At 38.8% G+C, this 25610-nt stretch overlaps 2 protein-coding genes across 2 annotated transcripts; both read right to left on the bottom strand.

The window, feature by feature from the left end:
• Positions 1–485: 485 nt before the first annotated feature.
• Positions 486–3111, bottom strand: rbp5 (retinol binding protein 1a, cellular). The gene is made up of 4 exons (XM_074683342.1): positions 2687–3111; positions 2012–2196; positions 1495–1596; positions 486–835 (listed from the first exon to the last, which is right to left on the bottom strand). Exons 1-4 carry the CDS (start codon positions 2760–2762, stop codon positions 782–784), a joined length of 417 nt encoding a protein of 138 aa, XP_074539443.1. The 5' UTR covers positions 2763–3111; the 3' UTR covers positions 486–781.
• A 2298-nt stretch (positions 3112–5409) lies between these two features.
• ptpn6 (protein tyrosine phosphatase non-receptor type 6) lies at positions 5410–23190 on the bottom strand. Its single transcript, XM_074683340.1, has 16 exons — positions 22689–23190; positions 22280–22305; positions 20442–20564; positions 18949–19143; positions 15512–15695; positions 14440–14556; positions 14078–14206; positions 11544–11640; positions 11337–11416; positions 11075–11221; positions 9668–9799; positions 9398–9552; positions 7894–7961; positions 7593–7744; positions 7179–7243; positions 5410–5685 (listed from the first exon to the last, which is right to left on the bottom strand). The coding sequence occupies exons 2-16, from the start codon at positions 22285–22287 to the stop codon at positions 5589–5591; spliced, it is 1749 nt and encodes a 582-aa protein (XP_074539441.1). The 5' UTR covers positions 22288–22305; positions 22689–23190; the 3' UTR covers positions 5410–5588.
• Between the last annotated feature and the right edge of the window lie 2420 nt (positions 23191–25610).

The following is a 25610-nucleotide window of genomic DNA, read 5'->3' as shown; positions in this document are numbered from 1 at the left end:
GGATGAGGGGGTCTATGTGCTGTGACCTGGGATGCTGTTCTTAAACTGTTGGACAACAGGGGCACATGATCTTCCGGCCACTTACAGGAAGAATGACCAGACAACACCACATCATGTGATCCAAGTCATCCAAGTAAAAAGCAAAAAGGACACACTGGTCTGGTTACAAAAAATGCTCAACGACAGCCAGAGCGAGGGCTTCGGGGTTCCATGAGTAAGTGGATTAAACCTGAACACATCTGGAGAACGATGAGAAATAACAACACTTCTTTAAATGTAAACTGCATGTTCTGTACTATCTCAAAGGGTTCTTGATTCAACATGTGTTCCCAAAGTATCCATTAAAACCAGTGTACCCATTAACACAAGAGCACAAACATGACCATTAAAGATTAGTATTTATAGAACTTTTTAAAACTTTCTAAATCATGACAGAGTAACTCCACTCCCCAGCCACAAATCTTTGAAACACAAAGAATGATGTGATGTGTTAATGATGCAGCAGAGGCGCATGCCAGTTGTATGATTTGTTTATGACATTTAGGAGATAGAGAGCGCAACATGAGGAGGTATGCTGGGAATGTTTACACAAGTATCTGTGGTATCGTTTCAGTTTTATACCAGGCCGAAACAATTAAGAATGTACAGATATTCAACCCAAAATAATGCTGATTATAATAAAAAACAATAATACACACAAATCAAGTCTTGAACCAGGTTCTCTGCTCTATTCTAATCAGAATAAATTGAGATGATTCATTAAAACACATGGTCAGCTACTTCACTCAGCCTTCTTGAAGACTTGCTTAGCAATGACGCCTTGAACTCTCATCTCCTGCAGAGAGGAAAGAGACCAACAGGAAGGGGGAGAGGGGGGAGAAAGAAGTAGGGTAGAAATGAAGAGAGAATTAATTATCAAGTCTGCCGCATCAAAGGAGAGTTAAATGAGTGATAGATAAACCTGGGACTGCATCCAGAAGATAATCCCCCTCCCCCTCCTCCTCCTTTGACCTCATCCTTCATCTCCCCTCTCCCTTACTCCCCCCCATTCACTCACTCTTCAGTAGCCTCCCTCTCTTTATGCAACCTTTAAAAGCCCACCACGCTGGAGCCTGATCTTTGCTGGCATTTCTTTCCCAATACTCTCCTGCATGTGGACATCAACAACGTGGGGCTTTGTCCAGAGTGCAAGAGAGGAATTAGAAAATCCTGTGGGGGTGTTTTGGCGAAACAGTACTGATTGTTTCAAATCTTAATCAGCACTGACAAGCTAATCTATAAGCTACTTTAAAACCAAAACTAGTAGAGAAAATCCTCCTGGATGAAGACTTTCCAAACACACGTCATTTTCCATGTTTGCATGATTTCCCTTAGTTAGCATATCCATTTTAGCATCCCTTCCTCTTAGTGTTTCTATCTTCCTGCTTCCTTATCCTCTGCTTCTTTCTCTCCCATTGCGTTTCCACCATCCTTTCTCTCCAAACACACCCTTACCAAATGCAGCTTGTTGCCTTCCAGCCAGTGAGTCCAGCCTCGTCCCTCTTTCTCTCCCCGCTGTACACAAACCAGGTTTGCCCCGTCCCAGTTCACTGTAGTCTGCAGAAAAACAGAGATGTTGTGTCACTGTGTGTCATTAGTATGTAAAGTGGCTCTTGAGTTTGGCTCCAGTCTTTGCTCTGTGCAAAAGGCTGGAAACAAGTGGAGGAAAACTCTTTATTTGGCCTGCTTTTGTAAGGTTTGTGGATACACTAAGACGAATGTGTGTTGCCCTCTCTTGCTCAGAAACATAACTCATTGTTGGCTGAAGTCTGGGTCTAAGCAGCAGGGAGGCAACTACAAACAAAAAATCCCAGCAGTCGATGGGCCGACTTTTCTCTGACGTTCTTCTTCTAACACTCAAAGCAGACTTGCAAAACAAGTTATGAAACTTAATATTCCTTTAATCAAAAGAGCCCCAAACTCTTCCAAACACATGAATGAGTATGTACAAGTATAAAACAAAACCACACACCTGGCAGGTTCTGCCATCCACCGGCCCCAGGTCTTCAGTAAACTCTTTCCCAATGGTGAAATCCATGTTGAAGTTTTTAAAAGTGGTGAGGGTGCGGATCCTCATGGCCCCTGAGCTCGGATCATGGGTGATCTCTTTGGTGGGTCTCAGCAGACACACAATCTTCCTCAAAGCAAAATTTATATCTAAAAAGGGTGGATAAGAAACAATGAGGGTAAAAACAACAGGAGCTGTGCTTTCATGTTCCTCTTTATAAAAGGTCTCCCACTGAGAGGAGACAGAGTGAATATGTCCTGTCTGTGTGGATGTGTGTGTGTGTTTGGGGTCATGCAAAGGACAAGGTGGTGATTTCATTCACACTAGTGTGCAGCTGCAAATGAGATGGCCCACAGCATGAAATCAAAGCCTGGAGATAATTTTTTTTTTTTCCTTCAATGCATGAGAGCAACATAGCAACACACAGTGCAAGTGTTTTAAGCGATATCCTTGATTTGATATTGTGTCTTATTTTAAAAAGTTTATTGAGAAAAGGTCTAGCTTTCTTTTTGGATCCTATTTTGTGGTACCGTTTGGCCCTTAAACACCACACAGTCAAATTCCCATCAATGTCTGATCACTCTTAGCAATGAATCCTGTTCTGATCCTGAAAAAGAAGTGTGAATGTATTTGTCGTACCTAAAGCTCCCAGGTAAGCGTCCATGTTCTCCTGCTCCACCATATGATACGTGCCAGTGAAGTTCGGTTTCGACATTTTGTTCAGAATCCAAACAGGCTGAAATCTAAACTTTTTCTTCGAGTCCAGTCTGAATCTCGCAGATCAGCAGCAGCCGCCTGGTTTGATATCAGTTGCACTTACGCAACTCCTGCAGACAAAGCCTGGATCTGGGAGGATTGCGTGTAAAATGAGCCTGTTGCTATGATGGAGCCTGGATGTTGTTGGAGGCTCGTGGGCGTGTGGGATCCTCTCTGGTGGGGACTCTCCACACTGGATTTGGGGAAATGATTCCAGTCAGCTGTGAGTCATTCGTGCAGTGAGTTTTTCTGCTGAAGCACATGCAGGGGGAGGAACATTCATCTCTCATAAGGCTTTACTCACAAGGATCAGTTGCAGGAGGGGCGGGGCTTAAAGCACTAAAACATGTGGTGAATGGGGAGAGGTGAAGCTTATTGCATGCTTTTCTTTTTACACACCAGTGGATTAATGATAACCGACCAATTGGCTTTATCTCAGTGGTTTATTAACCCAGCTGTTACTACTTTTATTTTTCTCTATAACACCAAGTAAAAATGGCATCTGCATGTAAAAACTTAAAGCTCCAGTGAGAAGATTTTCTCTACCCATGAAACAGGCTGTAATCAACATTAACAACCCTACACAACTTAAATAAGCAAAGTGCAACATACGCATTAAGACTAAGTGTTTGTATTTTATTATTTCAGAGCCTGAATGGGTAGGTGTATGATCCACAGCTGAAACACCATCTTTTACTTTTATTTCACATTTTATGGCAAAGAGTCCTAAGGATAAATAACTTTGAATGAAGCAGGACTATACTTTTGTAAACAAAAACAGTTTCTTCTCTCTCCATAGGAACCTACCCCTAACCCCTGCATTTGCTGTATGATGTTAGTGGTACTGCTGTAAAGTAAATGGCCAGTCAAAATAAGCACAAATCAAAAGTTCTGCTTTAAAGCTCCAGTAAAGAGCTTTAATTTGGTCAATTTCCTTCTTCTTCTTCTTTTACCTAAAGTCTGAGGTTGACTTCAGATTTTGACACTGAAAACATCTGTCGACAAAACTCAGATAGGATCAAATTACTGTGTGACGAATTGTGTGATTAAACCTGTAAAAACACCAGACTATGTAATTGTAGTGTCACTGTTGTCAAGCCTTGACATGTTGGAGCTGGTAATGGTCCAGTATATGTTCTCTGAGTGGAGCAGTCATTCATTTATAAGAGAGACTGGGAGAGTATTCTGAATGCTTTAAACACACTTACTTTCATCTCGGCTCGTAGGGAGTTCAAACTTACTGTGGGAAATTTTAAACTGATTACGAAACAGTCTCAAAGTAGTACCATTGCCTTGGCTGGACCTCCAGCAGCAAATGATAGTTACTGGCTGTCAGCGTGGTAATCAGGTCTGATCCAGATGAAGAGATTTACTGCGAGCAAACAGAGGAGCCTTTGTGTACATTTCCCCTGACAAAGTTAGGCGGAGCGACATGTTAGCACTGGGAAAGAGAGCACCATGAGGTTTTTATATGGATAGCCTAATCATGCTGTTTTTTTTTTTTTTTTTGAACTTCAATTAAGTTGTCAGACAAGCTGTAAACTGTGTGAGGAAAAAAACAATGACACAATCAAGTCTGTTTGGCTTGCTATGTTTGTTTTGCAGTTGTAATTTTAATGGATGTGAAATGTTATCAGAAAAAAAATACTTTAAAAATTACTTCATAAGCAGAAATTAATCTGCTAGCTAAAACGTGTATGAAGGCAAGGGAAAAAAACCTTCTTGCAAATTCCTCGTTAATCAACCTTGCAAAGGCAATATTTAGACTTGTGATAGACAAGTTTTTTAAGTAGTCCATTTTGAATTTATTGAAATAAGTATTTACACCTAGTAAAGAAAACTGCCCCCAAACTTTTGTCGTGTTTCTTCTGTCATGTGTTGGTTTTGGCGCCCCCTTTGGACAAAACCTCTCATTTTGTTGCTGATGGTGTCCTAAATGTAAAGAGTGTCGTGTCTTCAAAGATAACAAGACTACAACTTAAAAGTTTAAACAGTATTATTGTAACCAAACTGACAGTTTAGTGTGTCAAAAGTGCTAACATGCCCGCTTAAACAGTCGAACATATCACTTACCCTGATTCTTGATAAAGATATTAAAATGTTAGTATTTCTGATAAGTTGCCTTAAAAAAGATGATATTAATACTCTATGAAGAGCTCTTCCTGGTGGTTTTGCAGTTTGGTTCAAAATGAGACAGCACTACAGAATTCAGTTGGTTTCATAACCACCTTTAACTACTCAAAGGGGCTTTAAACATCAAAACATCCATTTCTATGTGTTCTCTTCTAAAGTTAATGTGTAAAATGCAAATAGCTTGTTTTTTGTTTGAGCCAGCCAATAATTCGACCAATAATATCCTGACAAATCCTCAGAAATCCATTTCTGGCACTGCTAAGATAAGATAGCCAGACAGCAAAAGTACAAGGGTTCAAGAGGATTTGTTTTTTGGCCTTTTGTCTTTTGTTAAAGTCCAAATCAATTTTTTTATTGATATGTACAGTCTGCTTATCCTGTTTCACTTGGAAATAGATGATGCAAACTGAAATGAATTTCGAAAAAAAGCGAGAAAAAAAACAACTACACATCAAACAGTTCAAACATCCTCTTGCTTTATTTCCCACAAATGCATCCAAACGCTCGTGCCACAAATCAGTTTCATAACTTCCTCATGACTCTGATTTTATTACTTTGTTATTTTTGTTTAGTTTCCATTAAGATAAAATTCTCACAAACATTGCCAACATAAATATAAAAATACGACATACTTTGAAAAACTTCTCCATCTCTATTTTTTCCTCACTGAGCCACTTTTCTTGTCTGACTTTTGCTTCTTCACATCCTTCTTTGCTTTTGACAGATTCTCGTAAACGTCCTCTTTGTTTCTGGAAATAGAAAACGCTGATTAGAGCTTTCATCACTTCTGTATTTCTTTAATAAAGCAGTCATCATTCATTAGGCACACTTTTGTTAGATGTGAACCAGAGACACTGCAGAGGTTAATGAATGAGCCATCTGCATGAAAATGATTTGAACAGACCAACCAACCATGAATCAATCACTCAAAGCTGGGAGCCGAAAAATCCTGCCCTGTAAGTGGGTCAAAGTTCACGGTGCGAGGAGCTGAATTGTCCAGTGTTCTGTTTTATTTCTGCTAAGTGGTTAATTTAAATACGACTCTGTTCATGGACAAGTGCTGTCCTGGCTGAAAGGTCACAAAATGAAGATGACGTCAGGGGGGTCTGAGGGGAAACCTTGTTTACAAAATCAATATTTAGTGGTTTTATTTCATAAACATCACCCTCTCAGCATGGATTTCTTTGGATCAGTTTTTCTTTGATCATTTTTGTTTCTTTTATCTACTTTTTATGAATAAGTCAGCCATATTTATTGAAGAGCTATAATAACTCACCGAGTACCGCTTTATTGCCTTTGAAGAAATTAAAAAAGTCCTCCTCCCAGGTGTCATGGAGCTATATTGGAGCTGAGAATCGTATCTGAAGATAAACAATCAGGTTGCCTCAGATGGCCTGTTATTCTGTACTCTTTCGTGCAAGCCTAAGCACCTTATTGGTTTCACAACATTGGAGCAAAGGTCTGCGCTGGAAATTTAGCCAGCTGGCTTAAACTGGGATATCTACACAGGTGCTGATTTATGTGTTTTTTCTTTAAACTGAATAAATAATTTAAAAAATGAATCAGGATTTAAATGACTATGAGATTGTATGCATCTTGTAAAATTTTGTGCATATCAGTCTAAAATGTGCAGGTATACCTGTGCAAACTAATGACTTCCTCGTGGGAAAGATGGATAGCAAGAGATCCATCTATTACCTGTTGAAGTGTTTTCTTCTGGGCTGTATAATGCTTTAAAAAAACATTCGACTAGCATATGAATTGCACCATGCTGGACCTGTTTCAGAGCTACATGAGAAGAATATAACGCTGGTACAAAGTGGCACCTTGAGTCAACGTGCAAAAACCTCTGTGGGTCTTACTGTAATCAGATTTTAACCCAGGGTTGGGTTTAATTCTAGGTAATGTGGACTCTCGACAGGGTTCGATCAAAGGTGAATAATATTTTAAGACTCAGTTAAAGGGTGAATAAAACAGATTTGTTTTTTGCAGAGAAGTCTGTATGGGTAAAAAAAACTATGTAACTGAGGTGAGTTTAGCAGTAACTACTGTGGATCCTCTGTTAAACTGGAACTCCTCTCTACAAAAAGTTGGCCAACATGAAGCTGAAAATGCTCACTTAGATTTATTTTTAAAAGTCAAAGTAGGACTGCAGTGTAATATTCAGAGGAGTGATGTGAATGTATTAGGGACATCCCATGCACACACACAGGCACACACACACACACACTGGCTCACTCACTTTGAAACCTTCCTGCTGGCTGGTTGATGTTTAAGTTTCAGGTTTCCATACTCTGTGTCGGTTTCCTAGGGAAGAATGAAACAGAAACATTTAGGGATAAATTCAGGATCACTTGGAACACAAAGCGAGGTCATGGGTCTCATTTAGTCTATGCAAGGGGTTGTTTTTGGTCTCTGGGTCAATGTTCGTCTTTCTCAGGCTGCTCTGATAACGTATCACTGTGTTCGCGCTGAACTGCGCAGCTCTGGTGTTCAGATCAACAGTCACAAGTGCAAAGGCCTATTGACATACATATCTCTATTTAGTTTTCTTTTTCCTGTTGTCCTTACATCTGTCTTTAGTTCAACCAATGGAAGGGACTTATCAGTGATGTGCTGTTATTTCCCTCCCAGGTTTTCTGTCTGTGTTGCTCACCATGTAGGCGCAGTCTTTGGCCTTGGTGGTCTGAATGTACTGAGACACAGACAGATAGATGAACTTGTACTGAGCCTCTGTCTGCACCATACCAGAGCGCTGGTCTCGCACCATCTGGATGTATTTGGGGATGTCAATGTCACAGTCCAGACCTGCAGAAAGAAGTCAGAATGAATCGCAATGGATGGAAGAAGCATGAGAGACGGAATGTTAAAACTGTGTTTTTCAGATTCTAAATGTTCTTTTTTTTCTCTTAATATAGACCATGATAAAAGATCACGATAAAAGACAAATTTCTTACCAATGCTTTCGATGGTCTCTATGATCATGTCAATCACCACGATGGTGCCTGTTCGTCCAATTCCAGCACTGATTGACAAAGACACAAAGTTAGATGAATCCCCTTAAAACAAAAACTTTTCAGCATATTGTTAAACACACTAAAGATCTATGGTCAGAGCAGCAGCTCTGTGAGACCCCATGCGGTGTGAATTTCAGGATATAGCTACACCAGGAAACTCAACAAACTAATGGAAAAAAAATAAGGTCTGGACCAAAAACAGTCAGGAGGACTTGTTGTTCTTAAGTTAAGTTGTAACGATGCATCTAAATGAAGTCAGAATACCAGCAGATTTAAAAGCTTCATCTTCTGGAGGATTAACGTTCTTATCACATTTTATGACAGTCTAACAAAAACGGTTTACAGTATCTCACTGGACTAACCCTAACATTATGCAGTAATTTCAGTAGAAATGTTATTTGTTTACATTTTTTGGTCTTATTTTCTCAGTCAGAATTTAATAACACGGAAGCCCATTTCTGCCGGGGAAATCACAAATATGTCTAACTCATAATTCTAACATTAAAATCTCATAATAGTGACATATTTTCTTACAACTCTATTTATTCCAACTTTTTACTTTATAATTATGACTTACTAGGGCATTGATTTGGTTTATCTGTGCACCGGTCTGGGATTTATTTCAGACCTGTGTCCCTTTGCCACATGCCATACCCCCCCTTGTTTTCCAGGTCAGTCTCTCAAGTAAAGGTGTAAAACCCTTAAAATAATAATAAAAAATACTTTAAAAAGTTTCTGTAATTATAACTTTCTTTCTAACCTTTGTTCTCTAATTTAAGGAATGATTAACGTTGGCCTCTCTAAGGGGGTCAAATGTCAAAAGTTTTAACAACAGTTGTGTTGTGTGCTGTGCAGCTTTGTGAACGTGTGGACACACCAAAAACACTTACACAAGCATGATGTAAACATCAACTAACAAGTTTTAAAGAAACACAAGTGGCCTCAGTACACACACATCACACACATAACACACATCACACGGGCAAAATTCCAAAAGGATAAACCGTCATTTGACTTGCGACTAATCTTAAGCCTGAAAATATGATCATTTTAATCTTTAACCTGTGAGTATTATCACCTTGCTTACAATTATTTAACCTGAGCTTGTTGTTGTTTCCAATAATATCAAACTTAAACAGATGGTTTCCATGTTCAGATCACACGTTTGGTTTAAAGGGGTTACGATCCCTGACACGTGAAGTGAGGCACCATTTGGAAAAAACCTCCATCTGGAAAAACAAACTGTTGTGTCCTGAGAAACACAGCAAACAAAATGTCTAGAGATAATACCAGCTTCCCAGGATGTGAGAAGTTAAGTTAGCTGATCAGATCAGGATTGTGTCATGAATGGCTGTGTATTCATTTAGCCCTGTGACAACTTCTAAGCAGCAGCTCAGACACAATAGCTCATATCCAATCCCTGGTGCGTTCTTTGTTGCAGTACCTGCAGTGGATGATCATGGGCCCAGAGTCGGGGAATTCAGCCTGTTTGTTGTTCACTTGAATGAGGAAGCTGAGGACACCACCCGGCTCCTGAGGGACGCCGTGATCAGGCCAGCTCAAGTACTGATAATGCCATATGGTACGAGAATGTTTAGGCTGTGAGCAAGAAAAAAAAGAATACAATTAAGAACAAAAGATCTGATGAAAGTTTTATGTGAGTGTTCACACAGCTGGGTGAGTGCAGAGAGGATAGAGGAGGTTTGGAGGTCACCTGGCTCAAAGGAGCGACCTCCAGAACTCGGACTTTGTAATCAGCTGCTTCTCTCTCTGACTGAGACGTCACCACGTATGGACCAAACTCTTTTGAGCTCTGAGGATCAGGCCAATATGGGACACATTTATTCTGAAAAAGAGAAAGAATAAATCAAGTTAGCATAAACTTCAGCTGCCTTCATCTACATGTTATTGTGCTGACTCCCTCTTCACGCCACTTTGGACTTTGAATTTCCTCTCTTGCACTCTGAAGTATTCAGCTTATCACTGAACTCCACTCTACTTTACTGCTATGTAAACTATAAAGGTCAACTCGGTGAGGGTGCTTCTCAGGCCATCACAGCTTTAAGACCAGTGTTATTATTCCTAAAGGTACAGTGTGTAATAAATAGTTAACAAAATTGTATTATAATAATCATAAGTATTCGTTCATTCATTCACTATTTTTGTGTTGAGAGAGTGATTTTAGGAAGAAGAAGAAAAAGAAGAGGGAGAGAATGTTTGTTACATATCTGAACGAAAAATCTTGATATCTGGCGATCACACTTCTCTAAAGATGCCAATGATCAACTCTTAATTTGGGTTTTTTAAATAAGAGAAGCCTCAAGAGTTGTCAAGGCTTAATTTGAGGTTTATTGATAGACAGGTTGATTTGAATCCTCCTGAGGTATTTTAATCCACAGCAACGTAATGTGTTCTCCATATGTTTGCGGGGTTGACTTGAGAAAAGAAACCTTGCTTTCAGCTTTGTTAACTTCACATTGAGTGCAAATGAAAGGGAAGCTTTGAGCTGTTTAGTTAGACTGAGAGTAATGATAATGGATAATGGAGTTAAACCAATTCAAATCCTACATTTTACATGTAAAATTTACAAAATTTGGATTTGTAACTCTGCGTGTACTACAGTAACTACACAATACAGAGTTTTAGTTAATGTTGCCACTTTTCTCTTTTGTTTGATCTCTTTTGTAATACTGATATTATCACCACAGTTTCAGGGAAGGAGGTCCCCTGTGTTTGAATATTGTTAAAATGATGTGGGTGTTTTCCATTTAAAGATTTTCAGAGAAGAAGAATTTTAATGTCAACTCTCTGCCCTATGGAAGTCAGCACGGTGACATACACTGTGATATTTACATCACACCCACATAAATAAAACAGGGAACTGCACAGTATGTATATATTTCCAATAAAAAGGTTCCCCCTAGTTTACAACCACTGTGTTACCCTCTACAGAGGGAAGTTCTCACTGGATGACACATCAGTTAAAGGTCCAAAGCAGGAGTTATAACATTTTGACATTTTTCTGACATTTTGACCAAAGAGGATTTTAGTCTTTCTAAAACAGTAAGAAGAAGAACACAAAGTCCAAATCTACTGTGATGATTGTTGTGGTGATACTGACCCGTCCTTTCTCAACTTCTCTGGTTGTCATGACGATCACCCTCGTGTTCTCCTGCCACACCATCTGCCAGAAATCATTGACAGTAGTTGCGAGGCACCCCTGGGTGGCAATGTAAACTTTCTGATCTCCACACTCCCTCATGGTGTTCTACAGACAAATAAACGTTGATGATGAAAACAAAGAAAAGGCATCAGACAGCGTCTGTTTCATGTTCTTTCTGAAGAGAGCTTTAATCATGATGTTGCGGTCTCTGGAGACTTACTTTCACATAGTTGGCATTGATGTAATCCGATCCCACAATCTCTGGATCAGTATCTTGCAGGATGACTCTGGTGTCATTGACTTGATGAGGAAACAAGAGGACAGAGGGAGCGAAGCGTGAGAAAAAGACAGAACAAAGTCAGTACGATCAAATGCAGATCTGTTCATCTTAATCTGGAAAATAAATGACGCTTATAAACAAACTCACAGGGAAGAATATTCTTGTATCTGTTTTTGCTTTTGTTTTCAGGCCTCTGGCCCTCCTCTCTGCTCTTTTTTACCTTTGCCTCCGACTTTTGGAGAGCCTGGTGAGAGAAAAAAACATGACAGAGTTTTACTGAATGAGCCACAACATGACACTTAACATTGACCTTACACGTGAGGTGTGAACTTCTTGTTATTACTGTTCACTGCTGTTAGAGTGAACAGAAACATTACACGTTACTGTGTCATTCAAACACAGTGTCATACAAGATGATAGACCAGTAACTTTATAAAAAAGAGTTTATCAGTTTGATTAAGCTTCATTATCACTGAATGTTATCACTTAAAGAGAGGAATCGGGTCATAAAATCTTTTCTTTTCACTCCTTTAGGATTTGATTTGTCACCATATCTGGTATAAGAAAATTTTAACAAATCTTTTTGATATCTTTTTTTTAACCCCACAACTCTGCAACTCTGCTCTGCAACTCTTATGCTTACATCTTAAAATCTGCTTTAACCTGCTTTCTTTTTCTGATTTTTCTTTGTTTTATTGTATGCTATCTTGTATCTTGTTATTTTTTATCTGCTTATTTAATTGAATTTTAATTGTTTTCTTTAAATGTTTTCTCTGCCTTGGTACCATTTTTTAAGGAACTCACACAGCTTTTGAGACTAGAAACCGGGATATTTTGTGTAACTTGATGACACTGAAGAGAGTAATGATTTGGTCTGCCAGCATCTGACACTTATTAGAGACTGTAACCATAATTCTGTTTCTGCAGGGCTTTGGATTTAACACCTTAAATGGTTTGCTTTAATGTTTGTGTCAGTCTGTTCAGCACTGATGTCATTTTTAACGTTACATTTTTCTATTTACTCTCATCTAATAAGTTTTATTCTTTTCAGATCAAAGAACTCTTGAATGCAGCCTGGACTCAGTAGATCTAACAACATATTTAATTATTTAGTGTCTTTGAGTATTTATTTTCATCATCAGTCTTTATATTGTTTGGTCCAGATTTATTTCTCAATTCAGCATGGACTTTAAAAACAACAAAGAGCTCATGGAACAATGGTTGTGATTTTTGCCCTCTAAGATTAAGAAAAAGGATAAGCAGGTGGTATTTTTTCCCTGAATGCTTTTGTAACAAGTCCGTACCAATGCCTCAGGCAGCGTGTACTCAGAGCAAATCAAAATTGTTTAAGATTATACAACAGAAATGAGAGCAGGCAAAACCACAGTTTGAGAGGAATCTCTGTTACACATGAGCATGTGTAACAGAGGCATTCAAAAACAACACGTCACATTCAACAATAAATAATGAACAAAGTAGATTCTCCTGAATTTCTGTTTGGTGTAAGTATCGCAGGAAAACTTGTATCTTTTAGAGAATCCCCCTCAAAACTTAAACTATTTTATCAAGTCTTTAGTTTATAACACAAAAAAACAGACACCATCAATTTGAAACTTAAATGTTTGAAGACTAGATTATTTACAGTTACTACTAATGATCCTCCTGTTATCACTTGAGTTTTGTATTCATTAAGAGAAACTGTATTTGCTCTCATACAAGCTGTGGACTAGTTTAAAGCGGAATAATGAATGAGAAGAGACTCATCAGCATAAAAATGAATAGTAGACTTAGACTCTGTCTGTCCTTGCACATTATTATTAATGAAGAGCATAGCATCATAAGTAATATTGTTATTTTATACAATTTGTATTTTAAGATTTTGCAAATCCCTTATGCTTTTTCCTTGGCTTTTTTATGTTGTATCGGTCCTATTTGTTGTCATTTTGAATTTAAGGAAAGCACTTAAGTACAAAACTATTATCATTATTGTTTGAATTTGTCAAAGCTGCTTTTGTTTTGTAAAAATGTAACAAGTCTGTCTTACCTAAATATCTCATCCTGCTCTCTTTATACAGTCAAATGTAACACTCATTGCGCATCTTTAGAGTGGGAAATGTAAATAGCTGTGCACACAGTATGCCATTAATCACTCCATTTTAAACCTACCCCTCTGCTGGTGGTTCAAGACAATAAAAAATGATTTAGTGAAGAGAAAAGACAAGAAGACATCAGTATTAATACCAGATAAAACTTCTCACGGGGGCTTTAATCTGTGATACAAAGTGTTTTTTTAAATAAAATATTCAGAACCATTTATTAGGTCAACAATCTCTAGGAAAATCTGTTTAAGTGTTAATTTTCATATTTGGGCATTTATTAAAGCTTGCAAATTGAAAAATTGACACTTAATCTGGTCGATCTGGACAAAATCCATCCTCAAGAGATATTATGTAATATAGCTTCACAACATCAAGTCTTTTCAACCACCACAAGATGGTAGTAGATTTCCTTCTAGTTTTTACGCATGTAAGGAACCTGAAGGTTAATAAACACCTCAATTAATTAGTGAGGGGATGGGTGATTTATGAATCAGTACATAGCAGTGGGTCTAAAGTCAAAGATAAAACACCATGGAAAGAAACTGTTGTGGTGAACATAACAAAGGCTGTGCCAAGTCTTACGTCAAACTCCTCCCAGAAGCCGGCCTTGCTCTTCTCTCCCTCACCCTCCTGCTGCTGCTGTGTGGTCTGATCGAGCAGCTTCACTCTGCTGTCGATGTCTGCTGCGTTCACTCTGGTGGAGTAATACGGCTGCCAGTACAGACAAAAAGAGAGGGAAGAAAAAGACAATTTAAAAATAGAGATAAAAGAGTAAAACAGGCCAATGAACCCAAAAGTACAACATCACAACCATAATAAGAGTCTCAGGGATGTGGGTAAAATTTCCTGTATGCGCACTGTGTTAAATCCACAAAGACCTATTTCTGTTTTGCACCCCTCACTTACAACCACTTTCTTGGATTTAGAAAAAAAATCCAGCTCACCTGTTTTAAATGCACCCAGTTCCCTGACATCTCCTCAATGCCTTTACGTTTGTAGTACTCCACCAAGTCTGTCAGTGTGTCAAACGTCTCTGAACATCCCACTGTGTACCTGTCATTCTGAACACACAAACATGACAAATCAGTCTGTGGAGAGACTGAGCAGGAGCAGCCTGAAAAGACCTCCTAGGGGAGAGCTATGCATGAATTCAAACAGAGGTACTTAAAAAAATTGAAGGTCAAGGATTTCTTTGAGCAGACTAACTCATAAAGGTGAATCATATTTATGTAATATAATAATGTCTCCCAAAGAGTAATGTGTGTGTTTAAAAGGCTAATAAATATCAGGACAAAAGAAAGGGTAATTACGCTGTTAAATAAAGATAATCTAGCCACAAAATTAATTTCCTGCTTGTAAAATGAGTGAACACAAAATATTTTGCCTTTCATTTAGTACAGACAGCGGTAAACACACTCTGAAGCAAGAGCCGAGCACAGAAACTCGCCTGATCTTTGCCACGTGGACATAAAAAGGCCTTTGTGACCTGCTCAGTAATCTCACATTAATCTTCTGCACAAAAACAATGGATCCCATTCAAATAAAGCCTGAGCGGTGTTTTCTGTGAGGTGACCTGCTGCTAAAAATAAAATGCAAAGGGCCGTGATGATGACTATGAAAATGTGAGGTGGCTACTGTTCAGCTGTCATTCACAGGGTGTGTATAAACACCTCATAAAGTCAGGAGGAAGCTTTTACAGATCCTTTTGAATCTGATAAAAGTTAATGAGCTCTGTACCTGTGAAACATTTGAAGACCGCAAGTGGAATTTATGAATAACAGCAGAGCTGACAAATCTTTGATTGCATAAGTCTGGAGAAATGAGAATTTGACATCTTTCAAACTGCATATCTTCACAACTTTGGGATTACCCCTCAGTACTGCTGCATAAACTCTGTGATCTCTTTCAGGAAGTTGATTTTTCTTACTCAAAGGAAAAGGCTGACCGTAACTGAACTCATTTTTAATTCACCCATTATCTCACATGCCACACAGTAGAGGAAGACAAAGCCCACACCTGGCACATGATCTTGATGTGGGAGACCCTCTTTGCTCCTGCTTTGCTCCTCTCATCCGTCAGAACTGACAGAACAAAGTCCCCAGGTTTGGACAGTGACTCTCTGACAAGGAAGGTCCCCGGCTCATCTCGAGCAGTGAGAAGTTTCTCCGCCTGCGGCCCTGACAGGTGACCATGGAACCACCTGAGGCACAAAAGACCTGAGGGTTAGTTGAAAGGACGGGCATGTGCTGAATGAAGGTTGCATCGTGGAATCATCAGAACATTTAGCATCATGTGGGAATAAAATGGATCAGATTACAGAAGAGGTTATGCATCATTAATTAATCGGTCTTTCTTTTAGGTTGATCCTTTTTCAGTCTTTCATTAATCTGTAGTGCCTGAGCTATTAGTTGCTCTATAAATACTAAAATAAAAACAGAACTAGAGAAGTGGTAAGCAAGCTATTGAAAGAGAATCATTTTTTTCTCATAAACACAATTTTTATGACCCATACTACATTAATAAACCTTACACATCCTCATAATTTTGACTAATTTATTCAAATCTTAGTATCATTACCTTCATGCACCTGTTATAGCTGCAGTTTCTGTTAACTGAATTCTTTAATGCATTTAGAAAATATTCAAAACAATAACTAAAAGCATTTTGCATTTAATTTCCTGTACTTCCAGCTTTAAGAAACAATGTTTAGGAGACTTTGTAACGAAATCTCTCTCCACATTGAGCATCTATGATTTACAGTTTATACAAAAACACACAAACCTATTGTTAAGTTACTATTTTTACTACCCTTGATGCACTGTATTTGACCAGATTACTGTTAGAGCTGTTGAGAGAGTGTGTGTGTATCAGCCTATTTAAGGCTGAGCGGTTGCAAACGCTCACTGATGTGGTGCACTGGACTGTTTTGCACAATAGACCGTGAGTAGAAATAGGAAGCCACAACGAAATCAGACGCGTTAGGTTAACGAATAAAAACAGCACAGACAGTTTGTTAGGCTCAGGTGGTATTTCTGTCTGCTGCCATACTCTCTGTTTGTGTAACGTGTATGCGTTAGTGAACGCAGCCTCTGTCGGGTTGGGTTGTGACTTAATTTTAGGCACAGTTCTCGATTTCCTCTGCTGAACTTCCTGCTCTGCGGTTGGAAAATTTCTGATGACAGATTTCGTGGCTGAAGAGGACAGAGTATTTATAGCCTGCCCCCCTCCCTCCCCTTACAACCCCTCCAATATTCTATAAGCACCGTCCAGATACCCTGCTCACTATCAGCACCTCCCCTCCCCATCTCCCTTCACCACAAACTGCTGCAGTTCAGCCTTATGCATGTTATTTTCATGATTTAGCTGTTTTCTTTGCTTGTCAAATCACAGTTCATGAATTTTTTGCAACATTTTAGTTTTTTATTACTCCAGGTTGTGTTTAGAAAAAAACTCAAAGGAGGGTTTGTGTAGTTTTGCAGAAGCCGCCTATGCAGAGAAATAACTGTAAAGTTCTGCACAGTAAGTCAAAAGTTTGCAGTATTTTCAGCATGTCCATGGACTAAAGTGATTATGTCAGTCTAAGCGTAACTGATCGCTTGAGCCAAAAAGCTAATGACCTGAGCATTTCCATCCTGTTTTCTGAGAGGTGATTAGCTGTCAGATACATGAGAACACAAAGATCGCTTCACCACATGCTGACCTGCTGAAGTGTCAGTCGTGAAGCTGATAGATGAGCCGAGATGAGGAAGGACGACTAGTGAGCAAGAACATGTTAAAGTGTGCAATAGAGGAAGACAAGAAGGGTCTGGCCATTACTTTCAAAAGTGTCAAAACTTAAAGTTTCCAACCGCAGAAACAAAAGGGAAGTTAGACAACTGACACAGAGAGAGAGAGAGAGAGACAGAAGGATGGGGGGGCAGAGGGTAGTGCTCTCTGCTGTACAGAGTACACAGTAACACACACACACACACACACACACACACACACACACACACACACACACACACACACACACACACACACACACACACACACACACACACACACACACACACACACAATTGAAAGTAGTGCCCTCCTTGACTCATAAAAGGCATAAAAGCAGTGTAACTGTAAACGTGTATTTATCACCTCTGGTTGGACATTAACCTACTTTGAGCAGCCTACAGCTGACATGTTCAATGTCGGAAACTTAAGATAAAAACACCAACATTGTGGGGTTATTTTTAAACTTGTGTTCAACAAATAGAAAAAGATGTTTATCTTGTTTCCAGTTGAAGTCTTTGGTAGCCTTTGATGTGGAGGGCTCTGCATGCAAGCACAGATACGAGAAGTTATCTTTAAATATATCAGTAATTCTAAATCTGGTCGTTAGTGAAAACCAAAAAAAAAACAAGATCTCAGAGTTTTAAGTCAGTTCTCATGGGAGGGTACAGCTATGATTGTACGAATCTAGATTCATAAGTTCTTACGGTAAAAATTGAGACGTTTCCCATTGAAATTTAAATGTAAAGCATTCATAGCGACCACCTATTACAGCTGACAGAAAGAGAAAATACACCGAGCTTTTAATCTCAATATTTCCCCTGAGAATAATGAGACCTTTAAATGAAGCAGGTCCCCTCGTTCAGTATCAGAATCTGTTGATTACTTTCTGTTTTGGAAGCTAATAATAAAATTAATGAGTTTGACCCTGAGTCTGCAGAATAGGGTCATGTAAAGCAGAAGAGTGTTTCTATCGTGTTTTTATTCTGAGTAGAAAAAGTCTATCTGTGCTTACTTTAGATTTGAGATCACAACAACCTTAACTTTGAGGCACCAAAGCTGGTAAAGCTGGTTTAGGAGTCATGAAAACTGGTGTAGTGAGAAGAATAGACCTGTTAGGTTTAAGAACTAAGGAACTGGTAGGTGATTTTACAGATATTAAAAGTAAATAAGGAGAATTTTTTGTAATGAAAAAGAGGGATACATCAATTACAGTGAAATTGTTCATTCTCATATTATTTTCTTAAATAAAAGCCCACTTTTACTTCATCAAATGACTTGAAAGGCAGAATTGTCACAACGCTGACCCTGAGGGGTTTTCATCCAGTGAGGCTGATTTAAGAATGAAGCCTCGACAGCTGAGGGCTCTTTTTGTCCCTCTGAGCGTGGGTGTTTGAATTCACTGACTCAAACTCTGACAGAAATGCGATGACAACAGAGTTCATCAAAAGTAGTGTTGACTGAAACTCCTCTTCAACCCCAGAGGAAAATGTTGAACCCTAAAGGAATATCAAACCTACAAATGAGATTAATCAACCCCACTGAATAACAACGTTCTCGGAAAATAATGCTTGTCATGAGGGCTGACTTTAGTAGATATAAATAATCATTCTCCACCTGATAGAGGAGTCAGCTCATAGGAATCAATTAGTGCATGGGAGTGTGTGTGGAGGTGAGAGTGCACAGACCTCTCAGTGGTGGGGTCAGAGCTGTTGAGGGGGTATTTGAGCTCGATGATGGTGCCGTCTTTGTCCTGCAGGATACCATTCTCCGCTGTGTAATACTCCACCAGCTCAGACAGGGTGGCAAACTTTTCTCCGCCGTACAGGTCGTAGAAGTCTCCTGTGTTTTGGATGCGGATATGTGTCACCTGCTCGCCCACCCTGAGGAGTTGAAAGAGCCCTGTTACGCAAATCGTCAAAATTTCCTTGACAAAAAGTTCCCTATGACAGTAAAAGGAACATCTTGGGAGGTTGTAGGTTTCAAAGTTTAAACATCACAGTAATAAACACTTCTTTCTTTTTGAAAGACAAAAAAAGTGTTTTTGATCCTGGACACAAACAGGATAAAGCTGATTTTATAGACTTTATAGAGGGTTTGTTCAGTAAAAAGTGGCTGTATGTGAACATACAGTACCCACATCTGGAAAAGAACTGCTCTCAAAATGATTTTGACTGGAATAAACTGAGGCACAGAACTTTAATCTGCGCCCAGGTTTTCTCTCCTGCTAATGAGCAGAAAGTGTCATAAAATTAATGACCTTTCACATGAAAGTATAACTTAAAAAATCTCACACGGCAATATAAGAAGTCGAGTTAAGAGAAAATGTTACCTAGATGACACCTACATGTCTATCACAGGCTTGACATTAAACCAGGTTAAAAGCACCAGTCCAGGGCACCTAACTGTGAAACTGAGCACGTTAGTGCTGCTCAATACTGACCCTCTGTGAGAGTAAACGTATTTTCAGTACAGAGCGTAGCACCGCAAGCATCATCACTTTGAACACATGCTAGGATATATTCAGGTCACACAATAGCAGAAGTACAACTGCAGCATATTTGCAAATTTAACCGTTTACCTATTTGAAGCACAGACTGCAGGGAAGGTGAAAGATGCAGCTGATTTAAATAGTGAGTGCAGTCCGGTTTGACATTTCATCGATTCATTACAAATGTTATTCTAAGACATTAGCAAAAGATGGTTTTAAACAGCTTTATATACCTTAATGTGATGTTTAATGTACACCTCTATTATTTTTTATAACAACATAAATAAAAATGTAAAAAATCCTCAAATGTATCCGCGTGATACCTGCACTAATGCTTCTACATGCAAGGTCATGCCCACAAGGCTCAGTGGAAACTTCGATATCCGTCCTGACAGAGTGTGAACCACAGTTGCACATTAGTTTTGTAACACATAAATCCAAGTTTGAAGGCAGAAAAATTATCTAAGAAGTAAGCTGAGGTCAGTTACAGGTAGAAACATAGTGTATGATGCTAGGTTTGCAGCAAGGAATTATTCACAAGCCGCATAAAGATATCAGCATTCATATTAATTCTGGTGGAGGAGCACATGGTTGGCTTTTTGTAATCTGAGAGAAAACAGGATAACCCCTCACAAGCAATGAACTTAAGAGAGTAGAAGATAGTATTTGGGTTTTTTGGGACATAATTACCTGACAGACAGGGAGAAATCTCCAACGTTTTTTTTGCTGGGTCGAGCTAAAAAGCTGCCATGAATGCCTCGGTTCTTCAGCATTTCCTCGGCCTGCAGGCCTGTGATGTCTCTGTGGAACCACCTGCATTAACACACATGCACAGAGTCAAAATAAACTCTACGTGAATAAATATATATATGAACAATTATAAATTAATATACTCCCATGGTTTGGTAGAGGATAAGACTTATGTCAGAGATGGATAAAAAATTGTACAACTTAATACAGATGTGGTGTAACTTCCACACATTTAGCTGATCATCAGCGATCATGAAGCTAATTGAGCCAAATAAAAAAAAAGCATGATTATTTCTTTTTTGTACAACTAAAGTTAGTTATTGCCAACTTGCACAACAAAGTTTCCACACAGCAAATTAAATACGAACCACTGGAGAAGCTTTTCAACCCATGCTGTAACCCCCTGACAATATTTGTAATTCTTCTATTGTAACAATACATTCATGATAAACACTTTGAGACAGTTTGAGTTTCTTCTCATTCATCTCCATTCTTCTGTTGTGTTTTTTTAAATAATGGTGTTGGTTAAATGCTGGTTTTAACACACTGCTGAGGTTTTACTCTAACAAGTCCTGAGCATTTCACATGATCTTTGTTCATAATCGTGTAACTGGTGTTTAAAATAACCTCCATGCTCTTCGGTCTTATGGCTAACAAAAACAGCTGCATCTAAAGACTGAATACTTCTCTGATTTAACCCAACAATAATTTTCCGATTATACTAACACCTTGTTTTGAAAATAAAAAACACAGTCAAAAAAGCAGCACAACATATAATGTTTTACATCTTTATAACAATATCTCCAAAAGTTATTAATAAACAGTAACACCAATCCTGCGACAACTTTCAGATAGAGTTGCTGAACATTATAGTGTCGGTTTGGACAGAATTCAAACAATTTGTCACTTCCTGTCCCAAAAAATCTGTTTATTCAAAGTCTGATCGATCGGTCAAAAGAGCCACCAACATAAAAACAGATCATCAGATGTTTGATAAGTAAAGGCCGTTTCATTACATGAGATTCTGCTATTAACTCTAGTATCTTAATAAATATCAATTACCAGAAACACATTTTGAATTTTCCTTGCAGTGTCATGGCAAAAATGTTAAACGCTTGTTACAAAGAGCAGTTTTAAGTGTTGGGATTCCTTCCTTCTTTGGAAATTTCGTACTTTCAGTGGAATATGTTTCTCTTTCCAGTTACTGATGCCACAGAAGACATTTTAAAGCACAAATATCAAAGGAACAATTGAAGAAATAAAGAAAGATAGAAAATAAAGGGCAGAAGGGAAAGTTACAACTCAGTCCTTTTTGTATTATGAGTACATCTATTGTAAATTTGAGGACAAACTCTAGCAATGCTATATCTGAATTCTTATAATTCAGGATCTTTGAAGTTTTATTATTTCAAAACAGAGGCCCTATCACTCCGCTTAATGTTTCCTTGCATGTGAGATTGCTAATTTACTCTAAGACAATGCGAAATGACAGAAAGCACATGACAACACATCCTGCTGAGACTACAAATGTAATATTAGTGTTGAAAGAAGTAAACTGTTTTAACCATCTATGACACATTTTTTTCACACAAACAGAGTGAGGAGCACATCAGAAATCACATGATAAGAGGAAGAGAGCAGGACGAGTCGACAGCTGGGGAAAGACAGAGAAGGAGGAATGGAAACAGAGAAGTTGTCATCACGCCTTACATAAAAAAAAACATACAAAGTGCACAAGAACTGACTAATGGAGCATGATGCTGTCCGGCTTGACTCACCGAACCATGTTGTCTCTTCACTTCTTCTGGGGGTAAAGAGAAAGAGAGTGGTTGGTGAGAGTCACTTCTACCTGCACATGTTCACACTCAGAAGTTAAAGCGCAGTGTTTTTCATCTCTAACTTTACAAAGAGCCAGACACTTCCTCATTACTTCCTCACTTTACTGCAGCACACTCGCTTGGATACATATAACGTTCTTTCATTTAACTTGCTTTTCTTTTAATACACTTGCTCTCACACTCACATAGTTAACACATTTGATATGAAAACATTCAGCTCTATCTCTGCATTATATCCACAAACAATCCTCAAACTACCCGCTCTCTCCTCCTCTTCACGTCCCTCCACCCCCATTTCCCTCCTATCCCACACCTCTCTGTCCCAATAGGAAATCAGACACACACTTACTCTTCTCAGCTGCCTCTGAAAACAACTGACGCTCGTCGAGATGCTCCAGCTGTATACGTTTGTCCCCTCCTCCTTCTCTCACTGTCCTCTTCCTTCCTTTTTACGCCTGCTTTCACAAAACAGTGAAAGCAAGACAGGAACCAAAATAGCTGACAGGGACGGAATCCCTCCAACAAATGAAGATCAGTTTTGGGTTACGTTTTTTAAAGACGACCAAATTAAAAGACAGGTCTTTAAGAGCAGAGTGTGTTAAAGCTCTGGAGACCTGCTGCCGGGTGCTTCATTGCACAGTTTTTCATGCAAATAAGAAAGAATAAAGCAGCAGAGGTGGTTTAGCTGGTTCCATGAAGCGGTGAATCAGGAGCCGATCTGTCCTATAAATCCACTATGGCTGAAGAAATGAAAAATCCAGAAAATGAAAATGTTTGAGCTTCTTTATGGACAATCCCACACGGTCTCTGAGTCAGCTACATGCAAAGCGTTTCCTCTCTGTCTGCCCACCTGTCTGCTACTATTGTCTGTTTGCGCTTTACTTCCAGGTGTGTACGAGTGTGTGTGTTTATGTGTGTGTATGTCTGTGAGAGAGAAAGAGGCTTCGACAAAAAGGTCAAAGTAACAGAGCACTTCCTTATTTGCACTTGTCTTCCCCACTCTCAGTTTGTGTGTGTGTGTGTGTGTGTGTGTGTGTGTGTGTGTGTGTGTGTGTGTGTGTGTGTGTGTGTGTGTGTGTGTGTGTGTGTGAGTGTGACGCTGCCTTCAGCTGGTATACCATTTGCAACTGTGAACTTTTTATCACACGAGCAGCAACTGTAAGAGTTTGACTGGAAGAGGAACAGGTCTTTTGACTCCACGTGTAATTTAGCTTTTCATGTTATCTAAAGAAGTACAAAGATACTACATTCCCCACAATGCAACACTGATCTACTGCACTAAACAGAAAAAAAGCCTGGCTACTCTGTTGGTACATGTCTGACTTAAGCCGCAAAGATAAAGAGTAACATTTTATGACTTGGAACAAATACATTTGAATGGCAAATTATGTTTACTGAAGTGAGGTGTGAGGGTGTTATATGATTTAAATTCATGATAACTTCAGTATGTCTTTACTTTACTCTTATTTTTTGTAACTGTGAGAACAGCTAAGGGGATGTGTGCTGTTGTATTTTAGGATAAAAAGAGAGAGTAGGGAGCCTCCTCGCTCACACGTACACACACAGTCAAACGGCGCTGCAGGTGTTGCTGGTCGTGGTTAGCACCAGCAATGCAGTAAAGACGTGTGCACACTTCTTTTTCTCACAGCCTGAGTGACAACCAAATGTTTCCTTAATTTTCTGTTTTGCAACACATCACACTGTTGCAATGCACTCTATTGTGAGAGATTTACGGTACAGGTTGTACAAAGTTACACAGCTACTTTAAGTGGTGACAGGACCAAAGTAAAGATAGGGCAAAGATACACCAAAAATAGACCCAACACCCAGCAGACAGAGGGCTGTTATTAGTAATATATTCATTGTGTCCTAGAAGCAGAAGCAATAGGTCAGTAAATCTTCACACTTTGCTTCCTGCTTCTCTAAGTAAAAAAGCAGCAACATGTGCTCCTCCCTTTCTTCACACTGTAATCTCAGTACCAGTAATCTGATAGTGTTAAACAGCTGGCAAATTAAGTTTTACTGCTCAAAAAGGTATTCTGAGCACAGTTCGGCCTTTATAGGCTTTAATAATATGAGACTATTTAAACCTTTATACCATCGACTTGAAATGAGATGCCTCCTTGTTAGGGTTCCTTTGAATCATTTTAGAAGTATAAAGCAGGTGTAAACAAATTTCGAGTTACTGTAAAGCAAAGACTGAGGTAATGATGTGACAAATGTAAGTACAAAATTAGCTAGGTGTGACTTTTATACAAGACTGTAGGGGTAAAGATGTAAACCATACTATATTTAGATCCAAAATCAATTCGATTTTGTTCCTTCTGGCCTCCACAGCGGCTTCCCACTGTGATTAAAAATAAAACACCACTGTGCTTTTGAATGACAAATCGTCTTTTGGAAAAAAAAAAAAAAAACTCACATGGCTTAGTTGAGACACCCAGAGTGATATGCCTTTTGTGTTAGATGGAGTTGGAGTCTGAGCTATTACCAACAAGGTAAGCACACAGGTGCTGCAGACAGCTTCAGAAAAGCTGGCAGAGTGCTGTTTTGGATTTTGTGGATCACCACAGATCTTGCTGGGTAACACTGAGTCAACTACAGAGCTTTACAGAACTTACACCAGAGCTTTCAACACTGTGGAGAACTCAGATCCAAAAGGTTTACTTTGGGTGTCTTTTGGTTTTATGCCTTACTTTTGCAGGGTATTTATGGGTATAGACACTGTTGGATACAGGGAAGGCATTTCTGGTTAATGGAACTCCTGAAGAGTGCAAATGCTGTCCTTTTAACCAAAGATCACTGGACGTAAGAAAGTGCCTATCTACAACCGTAAGAAAACAGTTTTATAAATAAAATAACAGAATTTGAAAAATGAAAAAAATGGATTGTTGGTTAGATATTGGATTAATCCAAATTTACCGTGGAAATCTTCTAAATAGTCCTTTGATAGCAATAAACAATACAGATATCAAAAGATATAACAGTACCAAAATGTCTGCCTGAGAAAATTTAACCACTAGAAATGAAGAAACATTTACATAGTGTGAAATCTGTATCCTGGAAAGCAATAAAAGCTCATAATTATGTACATGATTGAAAACAAAATGTGGACACTCACCGACAAGACATGGTACAGAATCTTGCAGAAGGGACTTTAAAAGCAGTCTGGGCTTCTCCTGGACAGGAAGTGCTGCGATGAAGCAATTCTATTAGATGATCAGTGTCTATACTTCCAATCAGTAAAACTCAAAAAGAGCAATGTTACACT

The sequence above is a fragment of the Halichoeres trimaculatus genome, unplaced genomic scaffold (genome assembly GCF_033239565.1).
Source record: "Halichoeres trimaculatus isolate MK-OKI-2021-1 unplaced genomic scaffold, fHalTri1.1 fHalTri1_scaffold_12, whole genome shotgun sequence".
Taxonomy (NCBI): Eukaryota; Metazoa; Chordata; class Actinopteri; order Labriformes; family Labridae; genus Halichoeres; species Halichoeres trimaculatus.
The sequence above is the reverse complement of the archived record's forward strand: the minus strand, read 5'-3'. Positions and strand labels throughout refer to the sequence as shown.